Source organism: Acanthochromis polyacanthus, chromosome 2 (assembly GCF_021347895.1).
Source record: "Acanthochromis polyacanthus isolate Apoly-LR-REF ecotype Palm Island chromosome 2, KAUST_Apoly_ChrSc, whole genome shotgun sequence".
Lineage (NCBI taxonomy): Eukaryota > Metazoa > Chordata > Actinopteri > Pomacentridae > Acanthochromis > Acanthochromis polyacanthus.
The window spans coordinates 28,623,737-28,636,426 of NC_067114.1; the positions used below are offsets into that span (position 1 = coordinate 28,623,737).

At 39.4% G+C, this 12,690-nt stretch overlaps 1 protein-coding gene across 1 annotated transcript; it reads left to right on the top strand.

Moving 5' to 3' along the window:
• Positions 1-2,729: 2,729 nt before the first annotated feature.
• Positions 2,730-11,630, top strand: si:ch211-237i5.4 (slit homolog 2 protein). Its single transcript, XM_051960722.1, has 6 exons — positions 2,730-2,970; positions 5,269-5,704; positions 6,903-7,048; positions 8,307-8,475; positions 8,796-8,958; positions 9,721-11,630. The coding sequence occupies exons 2-6, from the start codon at positions 5,399-5,401 to the stop codon at positions 10,026-10,028; spliced, it is 1,092 nt and encodes a 363-aa protein (XP_051816682.1). The 5' UTR covers positions 2,730-2,970; positions 5,269-5,398; the 3' UTR covers positions 10,029-11,630.
• Positions 11,631-12,690: the final 1,060 nt, after the last annotated feature.

Below are 12,690 nucleotides of genomic sequence, written 5' to 3' on the forward strand. Positions count from 1 at the left end.
CAGACGTACGATGCTGTGCTTCAAGCTGGAGAATTCATCCTCATGTCTTTGCATTATTTGATCTCCTCTGTGCCCCATATTATAACCAGTCCAGTTATTTATATCGGTTTAAAATATACATACATTTATAATGCAGTTTTCTACTTGCCATAGAGTCAGCTTTCGCAATGTTACTGTTATTAATTAAATATAGTGACTTGATTTCCTTCATGGAGGTTATAATTTAGAGATTATAGCAGATACGATAATTGGAAAAGACACAGCTGATTTATTTACTGATATCAGGCCAAACTATTTAATTTAATCAAAACATTACTTTTAGAATACTCAGTAACACTAAGTCTAATCCTTGTGGGAGCTATCTTTTGCAAAAGATGACTTATGTATTTTTATTCCATTAATTGATCCTTTTTATATTTTAAAACTAAAGGTGGGTTCAGTTGGTCCATAAATCATATATATTCTAAACAAGGATATTAGAAATAACACACACATTCATCAACAACTCTACTGTACTGCCTGTGATCAACCTAAATGTCTGACATCATTAGGTTCTAAACACTTATTAGGACAAAATAATTTGGTTACAAGAAGCATTTCATAAAGACACAGTTTTTCCAGGGCCATTAGTAGGACATTAAGTTCTCTGTGTTTGCATGTTGTGACCGTTTGATCCAGATTAAAGCGGCTGTAAACAGGGCAAAACAGATTTATCAAGAAGTTTGCAATCCCGCCAATGGGGGTCAGTTTTTTTTCACATTGACAGTTTTAGAGTCGAACAAATTTATCTTATTCTCATCTCATTATTCACCAGGCTTCTTTTTTATGCATTTAAGCAAATATATTACTGCTGGTTAATGCTGTGTGTCCACTGATTTTAAGCTGGCAACCGATTGATGGATGAAACTCAGATTCTCAGAGAGGAGACACTAAGATCCATAAAAAGCAAAGAAAAAGAACTGACTTTCTTGCTCCCCCTCTTCCTGTATCCATTTCTATCTTTGTGAAGTGACATTTTCCCAATCCTGATGGCTATTTTTTTTTAAGTTTTCCAAACAAACTAATAACTAACTGCTCACATTTGCGACCATGAAGTAACTTTACTTCCACTAACACTCCAAAATCTCCTACATTTTTTGCCTCAGTATCCCCCAGTTTTAACATTTTGGAGGCACAACAGGATTCTTGATGATATGGTGTTTAAATGTTGCCCAAATTAAAGCTTTCTAAGGCATTACTGGATAGCAGATTTGTATTTCAGTGATATATTTTACATGCAGCCACATCATCCAGTGGCATTCTGCACGCCAGCTCACATACATGTGGAGAAAAGAAAAGTGTAATGAGAAAGGCGCTGTGGAGATGTGGATCTAAATGTGGGCACAAATTCAGTCTCTGCAGTTGGAAGAGTCTTGGCTGTCAGGCTGTGGAGGATTTAGCGTCCTCCAGAGCTTGTTCTTTCTGATTAATACAGTCTCCAGAATGTCCGCAGATGTTATGGCGAAAGCAACATGTTACTGCTGAACTGATATTTTAGATGTCCTCCATGTGGAGAGATTTGAGCCTCCTGAAGTTTTTATTTTGTTTTTTATGCTAAAGGTCTTTGGTCTGGCTCTAAAGTGTCCATTATTCCCGTACGGCTTCATGAATCAGAAAAAAAATATATGGTAGACAATAGCAATTGCTTTTTTTGATCAAGCAGAGGGAAAAAATTATGGAATCATATTTTTTTCTTTATTTCTTTTAGTGTTTCTTAAAGCCAGAAAGTTGCCACTTTAAATGATTTTAGTTTTGTGGCATGTCTGTAATCTTTTTTTAATTAAACAACTGAATGAACATCCTCACAGACTGGTGATTCCATAATTTTTGTTGAAAAATTTGGGATCACTTAGAAATTATTTTTCAAGGAAAAGCATTTTTTTTAAAATGAAGATAGCATTAAATGAATGATAAATCCAGTGTAGACATTGTTAATGTGGTAAATGACTATTCTAGCTGGAAACAGCTGATTTTTAATGGAATATCTCCATAGGGGTACAGGGGAACATTTCCAGCAACCATCACTCCTGTGTTCTAATGCTACATTGTGTTAAAAAGTGTACATGGACTGTCATATAGTGGCGCCCAGCTGCCACTCATAGCTGCACACCCGTAATAATACTTAACTTTAAACCTTAATACAATTTAAACAGGTGAATTCAACAAAAATTCACTGCCTGCAGAGTTATCATGGATGGAGAAATTGGCTGCAGAGACCAAACTGCTTCTTGTACCAGGCTGTAAACATGTTAAATTCTGCTGAGAAGTTGTCGATTTTAACATGGAGGTCAGTGAGGACTGACTTTCTTCTGGAGCCTCAAGTGGCCATTTCAGGAACTGCAGTTTTTGATGCTTCTGTGTATACTTCATTTTTTTAGTAGCAGAGGTTGTTGCTTGGGTCCAACAGTAAATATGTGATTTTCCCAGCCGTAAATTCAGCTTTTTATAGAAGACTACTGATGCTCACATTAATCATTTTGTGAATCTGGGTGGGAATATGGTTCTGCTTAGTTTACTGTGTCTGCCCCTCATTGTATACATCTGAAAAACGCACACATATGAACGTTAACAGCCTTTATATAATATCAGAGTAAGTGAAACAGACGGATGGAGGGACGCCAAGGCTTCCTGGTGGTATTAAGAGGAAATGAGAGGGAGGGAGACAGACGGAAACGCGCTGAAAACATCAGATGAGCTGCAGAACAGAGTCCAGTGGATGAGAGGAAGCATTTGGTGATTGGAGAGGATTAGAGGATTACTTACACAGCTGACTGCATTCATCATCTGCAGCATCACTTTGTCTTTGGTCCTCCCTCTCTGTCCGTCATCTGCTGACCTGTCACCATCTCACCGTCATCCAGCCGAGTCAGAAGAGAAGTGGAAGTTTAACAAACAGCATGGAGGTGTCCGGGTTCTTCGTCAGCAGGAGGGGTGAGTGAAGGGCATGAGATCGTCATCAAAGCAACTTTTTTAAATTAAACATCACCTAAGCCAGTGTTTGAATAGTTTTCCTGGCCTTTAAATAGTTTGAAGGACCATTTAATTTGACCGTTTTTCTTTTCATCTCGTTGTATGAGTGTAGAAAATGCTCTATCCTACACATTAGGAACTGCACGCTGTTTTTCTGATATTAAAACAAAACAACGTCACCCGACAGGCTCCCTGAGTTTAATCCTCTCCATTGTTATTATATAATTACATTAAGATGGTAAATGGAGGACACAGCAGAGGAAAAATCAGCATTAGAAACACTTATGCTAAAGGTTAAAAATAGGTCGGTTGTATAATGGTGGAAATTTAAGCGGCTATTGTTTTAATGCCTGCATTTGCAAACGTCACGCTTGCTTCTGGGGCCAGTCTAGGTGAAATAAAAACCGACTTTAAGGAAACCGGATGTTTGAAAATGAGCAAAAGTGGAAAGTTATTCTGACGAGGACAGGTAAGGAATTAATGCTTCTTTTGCTGGAGTCATTCAAGGTCACTGGACTTGAGGGTGTATTTTTGAGCTACTGGAGCTAAGAAGCTTATTTATTAAATTGTTCATAAGATAATATCATATGAGGATTTTCAGTTATTGTGAGACGCTCGAGGCAAAAACGTATTTTCATGTACTTTTGATTTTGTAATGTTGTTGTTGTCTTGTTTCAGTGAAATGTGGAAGAAAAAACATTCCAAATACACATAGAGATGTTTATTTTCCTTCACTTCATGCAAAATGATGAGACAATTCCTCGTTTGCACATTTAAACATACGATTTCATCAAATTTGCAATATTACAAAATAATTGTCTTAATGTAAATAATCAGCTGGAGCTGTTCCATGGTGATACCTATTAGTTTAAACATATTACCTGGACAGTGTTTTCCAATAATCGCAATTTTCCAATTAAATAAAAATGTGTATTTCATTGGTATTGCTATTTTTCTAACTGTTCAAATTGTTTTATAATTTAGGGAGTCAAAAAAAGAAATACTGAAAATCCTCTCAGTAATATTTTTAAAACTCTAATATGTCCTAAAAATCAAAGTTTATTCGATCCACTGTTCACACTTTGAGGATGAATTCATGAACAACACTGTGAAGATTGAGCCAAAATAACAACCAATGCTCTTGGTCCTCTTGTGTCTTCTCTAGTTTTGGAGGTTCTTTCACTTCAGATTGTTTGGTCTCTGGGTTATAGCTGTGGGGCCTCAACAAGTTTGCATCAGCAGAATTTTATTGCTCTCTGCAAAAGCTGAGGTTTGTGGTGACTGTAATATCTGACCAGCTACATGCATTTCCTTTTTGCCTATGTAAGCAGGTGGTCTCTGACCTGAGATGTTTATGTTAACGTGGTTTCTGTCTGGGAGATTGTAAAGCGACATGGGGCCTGCCATTGAAGGGAAGTCATACGTTATGTTAGGGTTCCATGCATGGACCTATATCAGAGAGTGACACCTGTTGTCCTTGAAGAGAAACCCAATGCTATGTTGATTTAGGGGTTCCTGTTTTTACCACAGTCGTCTGATGTTGATTTAGGGGTGCATTCTGTTTTCACCAAAGTCTCAGATGTTGACCTCATATCCTTACCAGAAGGGTAGAAAACTGATCACTAGCCCATTGTTCGAGGAGGCTCCTTCCAGGTATCTTCTGTCTGTATTAATGCTGTTCTTTCTTTTAATAAAAAACTTATAAAGAAAGTCAGTGTCACGGATGTTTCTCCTTCTCCTGCACATCACAGACATCTGAAAACTACGACACGACATTACAAACTTAACCTGTGAGTGGTTCTTCATCCTGAGACCGTTCCACATGTGGCAAGAGCACTGGGACAACTTTGACGAGGGAGTTTTAAATCAAGTTCTAGAAACTTCTTGATTGCAAATGGATCTAAAAGGCTCTGTGCTGTAAAGCCGTAACTGCAGAACTGTGTTGGTTTTCAGGCTTACTAACTCCACAGGCAGCTGCTTTCAATTAAACTGCTGTGATAATCTGTACAGTTTGCCATTAGCTGATGAACACAGTGGTGCTCTTAGCAGCTAAAGCGCCAGACGTTCCCATCAGGACAGCAAAAACAGAGTAAATATTACGGTGTAATTTGGCAACATCATGTTTAGTTTGTTTTGCTTCCAAAAGAAAAAGTAATTAAGGCAACATTCAATATTTCCACCAAACCTTCCGTAAGACTGCCTTAGCAGACATTAATGTTGACTTTAAATGTAATCAAACACTTTGCTTTTTGTTTCCAGTTGTGTTGAAGTGGACTACAGAGCTCGGTGCAGAGAACAGCAGAGCTAAACTACCAAGCTTCACTGGACTTTCTGCTCTTCAACTCCTCTGAACGAACCTCCTGTTCCTCCTGCTGGTGTCCAGGGAAACATGAGTCTCCTTCCTCCGACTCTTGTCTTCCTCCTTCTTGCCATTTATTCCCCTCAGTCCCTCCTTCCGTCAGTCGAGGGCTCACGGTCGTGTCCTCATCAGTGTCTTTGCTATGAGCACGCAGAGCTGGTGGACTGTCGTGACCGAGGGTTCAGACATGTTCCTCGAAGCCTCCCTCACGGCACCTGGCTGCTGGAACTGGGCGGAAACAATCTGAGTGTGATCGGCACCCGGGCCTTCGTCGGCCTGTGGTCCCTGCGGGTGCTGGTGCTGACCAACAACCAGATAGAAGAACTTGAACCACAGGTAGGAACAAACAATGTAAAGGTGGAGGAACTCTTGAAGCCAAACTGAGACACAGAAAGGGTGTTTGAAGTATTTGAAGCGGAGTGGTCTGACCCCTTTCCTGTAGTTTTCCAGAATGATCTAACACTCGAAGCGCCACTGTGAGGCTGTATTTGGATTGTGGGTTAGACCACTTTGCCACTAAAATCTAGACCTTGAAATTTTACAGAAATGATATAAAACTCAGATTTTTTGTGGGTTAGCCCATTCTGCTTCTTACCCCCTCAGCAGTTGTACTCTGATTTAAAGTGCAAAATGAGAAGCAGCTGAACTGTCACGGATTTTTTTTTATTTTTTTTTTTTACTGTTTTTGAATGTGATAGTATCCAATTTTTGTCTTATTTTTTCTGTTTAACAGCGTAATTGACAATTGCATGGTCAGATGTACTTCTATATAAAACATAAAGTACTTGCACTACTGGGTTCATAGGTGGCTTTAGACTTCCTCGGTACTAATGATACACTTTAACCACAAGCACAGAAAAGGAAAATTACAATACTGTTGTTTATTGTTTTGCCTATCTAACTCTGAAGCAACAACTCAAACATGACCAATGACAATTACTCTTTTCTGAAATAAAAAAGGGTTAATGAAAGTTTCTAACCCAGATTTCGTTTAATTAATTTGGTGGTTTGAACTGAAGAACTGCAGAGCACTACATGGACCTCAGGTGTCTGTCACTGAAAACAGCTGAAGACTTTAAAAGGTACAAAAGAGTAAGAGAGGATGAACAGTCTGAAGCAGATTAAAGCACTTCAGTCATCCGAGCTGAAAAAATTAAAGTAAAAACAGCCACTACAAATCTGCACTGACATTGGGTAAGCTGTTGAACTGCTGAATGCAGCTAAAATGTCACTTTAAGCTGAACTATTATCCCATGAATAAGAACCAGCTTTAATGCCAGCTGTTAATAACAAAGTAGTTGGAGCAGCTTTAAAAAAAATCTTTTTCAAAGAGTAAGAAAAGAGAACAGATGAAAGCTGCAAAAAGAAGAAACTGAAGTGGAAAAGTGGGAAGAAATCTGCCGAGCTGTCGTCTGATGCTGATTATTGACGCGTCACTAGAAGTGCGGAAGAGGAAAGTTTTAGTAGCAGTGACTCTCATTATAAAAGAAGAAATAAGCTGAATTGTAAGATATGTTTTTCTCCTTCTCCATAGGCTTTTTTCTCTTTGTCCTTCCTGGAGAAGATGATTCTCAGTTGGAACAAGTTAACAACTCTACCTGTGGACTTTTCAACGAGTCTGTCTGCTCTTAAAGAGCTGCGACTGGAGCACAACAAACTGCATTATATATCTGGATTCAGGTACCTGACCATCTGTTGGCCAAATCATCCCATTCCAACTTCTTAGAACAAGGCCTGATGGGATTTTGTTTATTAGATATTCTAAAAGAGGCTTGGTAGTTAGCACTGTCGCCTCACAGCTAGAAGCATGGGGCTTCTTCTCCCTGTACATGTGTGGGATTTCTCCAGGTTCTCCAGCTTCCTTCCATAGTCCAAAAACATACTGAGGTTAAACGGTGATTCTAAATTTTCTGTAGCTGTGAATGCGAGTGTGATTGTTTGTCTCTATGTTGACCTGTCCAGGTGTCTCCTGCTTTCACCCTCAGTCAGCTGGGATAGACTCCAGCCCCCCATGACTCTAATGAGTATTAAGCAGTGTATAGATAATGGACAGAGGGTTGAATATTCTAAGAAACATTTCATAACCTCTTCTTTTCGTGTCATTAACTTAAATTAACTTCATTTTGACTTGAGGCTAAAAAAGAAAAAGAACATCTCCACACATAGAACAAGCTTCAGCTCCACGAAGACACTTGGAAGATTTCTGAAAAACAGCCACTGTTCCTATCTGATCACCAGGCCAGTGTGAGATTTGACATTTTTAACCAAATCAAGACTGTTAATTTGAGAGAAAAAAAATCTTCTAACAATGAGTCAAGAATTTATTGATCTCTTCCACATCTCAACAAAATCATCCATCCATCCATCCTCTATACACCACTTTATCCTCATTAGGGTCACGGAGGGTGCTGGAGTCTATCCCAGCTGACTCAGGTGAAGGCAGGGGACACCCTGGACAGGTCACCAGTCTGTCGCAGGGTCACATATACAGACACACAATCACACTCACATTCACGGCTACGGGCAATTTAGAGTAACCAATTAACCTCAGCATATTTTTGGACTGTGGGAGGAAGCCGGAGTGCCCGGAGAAAACCCACGCATGGACAGGGAGAACATGCAAACTCCATGCAGAAAGATCCCAAGCCCAGTCCGGGATTTGAACCGGGGATCTTCTTGCTGCAAGGCGAAGTGCTAACCACTGTCCACTGTGCAGCCCCTTCAACAAAATCAGATGTGAGAAAAAATAAACTAAAACATCTTTAAAAAAATGCTGGCTGGTTGCATTTTAATAACAGAAACTGGTTCAGTTTAGGGACATCCAGGATGTAAAGGGCTGAGGAAATGTAATATTTGTAGATGACACTACGTTCATCACATTGTACTTATACCTGTCTGTCTAATTATCTCTCCCTATGAATGTCTTCCCTCCCCTCAGCTTTGAATATCTGGACAACTTGGAGAAGTTGGACCTTAGTAATAACCAGCTGACGTCTATCGGTCCAGGGGTCCTCAGGGGCCTCTCCAGGCTCAGACAGCTCTATCTGCAGAACAACAGGCTAACTGTGCTGCAGCAGGGCAGCCTGGATATGCTGCCTGGACTAGAGGTACATAAATGGAGCTTGTTTAAAAAAAAAATCAATTAATGCATTTTTTTTTAAAAATGAAATCCGATAAGACTCTCTTTGGGGGTGGTTTGCAGGTGATTCCATTGAAAAGGTAGCTAAGACCAAAGTTTCTGGACACATAATGATTATCCATCCAAGAAGCAAGTAGTAAGAACAACAAATAATAATCATATTTATACTGAGTATTAAAAGAAGTGGACCAAGGATGGAGCCCTGTGGCACCCCATTTCTGATTAGTGAGGAAATGCCTTTATATGAAGTTGTCTGTCTGAAGTTTACCTGTCTGTGTGTCCGTCCAGGTGCTCCAACTGAGCAACAACAACATCTCTCAGATAGACCCTGATGCTCTGGCTCCTCTCTACAGTTTGGTGGTTCTCATTCTGGAGGGAAACAACCTTCAACACCTAAAGTTTAAGACCTTCATCAGCCTCCATACGACAGCAACACACATCCAGCTTTCAGGTCAGTTCGAATGTTTTTCTATTTTAAACCATAATGGGGGAAAAACAAGAAAATTGGCTCATCTTCTATTTTTCCAGTGATAGTTAACACTAAAAAACAAGTTTTTAGGTAAAAAACAACAACAACAAAGCTAGCTTGTTTTAAATTTTGTGTACCGTAGTCATTTTTTTCTGCTTTGAATATTTGACATTTCCATTTGATTTTGGATATTAATTGGCCAATTTTCTCATTTTTGTTTAAATAGAAAACAAAATACCTAACCATTAATACTTACTACTAATAATTTCTTTTTTGCATAATCCATGAATTTAACCTCGTTAAAACTACATCTAATTGCTTTGGAATTTCAAGCTGAAAAATAAACTTTGCATAGAATAAAATCTAACATTTATTTTGAATAAATAAAACATGATGAATTCAAACAGTTAAAATATTTTTTAAGACTTTATGATATTTGTTTGTTCAAAGTCTTGCGGATTTGGGCACCTTGGACTAATGATTTTTCGGAGATTTCTGAGGATTTCTTCATCTTTATTTTTTCTTAACAGTACATTTGATACATAAAGTTTTTGTTTGTATAACTGCCATCAATGATATAGGTTTAAAAGTAGAATATTTGCATGTTAAGTGTTCTTAAAATGATTGCCCTGCTGCAGTTTCAGTTACTGCAGATGCTTGTTAAGCTCTACCACTTTTTGACTCAACACTCTGCCCAACATGCATCTTTTATCGACACATTAATCTTTCTTCTTACCCCTCCAGGCAACCCGTGGAGTTGTGACTGTGATCTGCATCGTGTCTTCAGTAAGATCCTTCACGTTCGGCACCTCCACATCGACGACTACCGCAATGTGACGTGCCAGAGCCCTCCTCAGCTGACTGGAGCTTCTCTGGTCTGGGTGGACAGCCAGCTCTGCATCGCTGAGACCGCCACCGTTCTGGTCATCACCGTGACCGTGGTGGTCACCGTGGTGGCCGCCGTGGTGATGGCGGAGAGGAACAGGAAGAGGAACCATGGGAAGAACTGGGACACTGAGTCTCAGACACAAACTCAGAGTCCTCCATCCTGAGAGTTTGAATAACAGGAGGAGACTTTAACAGTATGGAGACTGAAGGCTGAACTAACCAAAGACAAGAAAGCTTACAGCATATGGTTCAAGATGCAAATGGTTGATTCCTTAAATGGACAAATTATGTTCCGGGTCCTTCCAGTTCCCATCTGACCCTCTCACAGTTGGCCAGTTTTTAAATTTAAAATAACTTCAGTTTATCTAACGAAGAATTGCTAAATTTTACCTTCATACTGTGGATATTTTCCTCGTTTACAAGCCTGGAAGCACACAGCAAAGACCAAAAACTCCACATCATCACAAACATCCCCACTGTGAAGCACGGTGGTGGCAGCATCATGATGCCTGGATGCTTCTCGGCAGCGGGCCCTGAAAGGCTTGTAAAGGTAGAGGGCAAAATGAACACAACAAAGTATAGCATGTTTTAATTGACATGACTTTTTCCAACATAAATGCATGAGATGGACACAATGGATCTGCTCAAGGTGTCACAATCTAAAGCCAAAATCTAGTTTTTGCTCAACAGGATTCTTTCTAAAATTAACTTTGAGCATCAATATCATGGGATATATCCATAGTTTCAACAGCAAAACTGCACCAGTGCCACTCTGGGTGTTTGTTTCTGATAATTTACCTTCGAAAAATGTATTTTGGGTACACTTTCAACATGCAAATCAACATGTGGGAAATACGGTTGGCCAAAACAACTATAGCAAATGAAAAGTCTTACTTTTACCCACATTATGGTGCCAATTGCATTTGTAAGCCCAGATTCCTTCTTTTTCAAAAATGCTTTTCTAATGTCTCTATTTAAAAAGGGCTACATTTTGACCAACACATAAGCACTTTGAGGGCCTGTAACTTGGAGAATATTTATAATATGAAGGTACAATTTTGCTTTGTTTGATATACAAAAGTTATAGTACGAATAAGATCAGCTGATTCTAAGAGGGTCAGGTGAGTGGCAATGATTGATTTTTAACCAAATGAGGCTTTTCCCCTGTAGGCATTTAAGTGTACTGTAAGTGTGGATGCTACTACTAGTTTCTGCTGTAGTTAATGGTGATAACTGCAACCTGATTTCATGGCATTATATTAATCTGCTTTGAAACAAATGTTTTAAAGATCAAGTGTTGATGAATGTTCACTATCGGCACCAACCTTACTGACAAACACTTTATCCACTTAATTTCCACAGTAAAAGCCACCCTGTGTTTCACCATATACATGCTTTTAATGTGAAGTGGCAGCAGTAGCGTTTGTTTGATTTGCATTAGCAGTAACTTTAGACAGTAGTGAGGAAGATATCCGTTGATTAAAATGACAAGCAGTTGTAGTATCTGATGTGTTGCTTATCATATGGAAAATTATTATTATTAAGCAACTCACTATCAATGGACGTTTTCTTCAACATCTGCACACCCTCAATGTCTAAGAGAAACGACGACACAGTGATGCCTCATCATATGTTGCATTGTCTCTTGTCAATCTTCTGTGCATAGTTAGACAATTTCCATCCAGTTTGATAATGGCAGACCCCACTACTGATTATAAAAATTACTGCATAAAGAAGGAAATAAAGAGGTAAATACATAGAAAGTACCAATGTGTGTTTTTTATTTGCTTTCAAATCTTTAATTGTCAGATCAGTTCTCATGACATCATTCCATTTTGTCTGTTTTTAGTGAATCCCATTCACAACTCCTTGCCTGTGACTGTCAGAAGTCCGTTCACATTTAACACCCTGATCTGACCTTCACAGTGGCTGCCATCTGGACTGCAAGTCTCTGAACTCCACAGAGGATTAAAGACTGATGGAGGGAATGACACCAGAGAGTTCGAAAATGGACAAAAAACGTCATAGTTACCTCTGCCAGGAGGTTATGTAATCACCGGAGTTTGTCCGTCTGTGTGTGTGTGTGTGTGTGTGTGTGTGTGTGTGTGTGTGTGTGTGTGTGTGTGTGTGTGTGTGTCTGTTTGTCTGTTAACAGCATCACTCAAAAAATCATGGACGGGTTTTCACCAAATTTTTACAGGACGTCCGAGTAAGAATCGATTAGATTTTGGAGGTGATTCGGATCACCTCCAAAATCTAATCGATTCTTACTCTTGCTCTTCCGGACATCCTGTAAAAATTTGGTGAAAATCCGTCCATGACTTTTTGAGTGATGCTGTTAACAGACAAACACACACACACACACACACACACACACACACACACACACACACACACACACACACACACACACACACACACACACACATACACACACACACACATGTTTGTTTAGCTATACCGGTGGGGACTTACCATTGACTCCCATTCATAGCTAACTCCTAACCCTTACCCTAACCCTAACCTTAACCATCACCAAATCAATGCCTAACCCTAAACAAACGTTTTTGCACTTTTACATTTTTTATTAACAACAATATGGCCAAGAAAACGGTGTTACCACCCGTGGGGACCTCATTTTAGGTCCCCACCGTAAGACAAGTCCCCACCTTTATAGTAAATAGTCAGGTCAAAGTCCCCACCGGTATAGCAGAAACAAGTACACACACACACACACACACACACACACACACACACACACACACACACACACACACACACACACACAGACGGACAGACAAACAAACTCCGGTGATTACATAACCT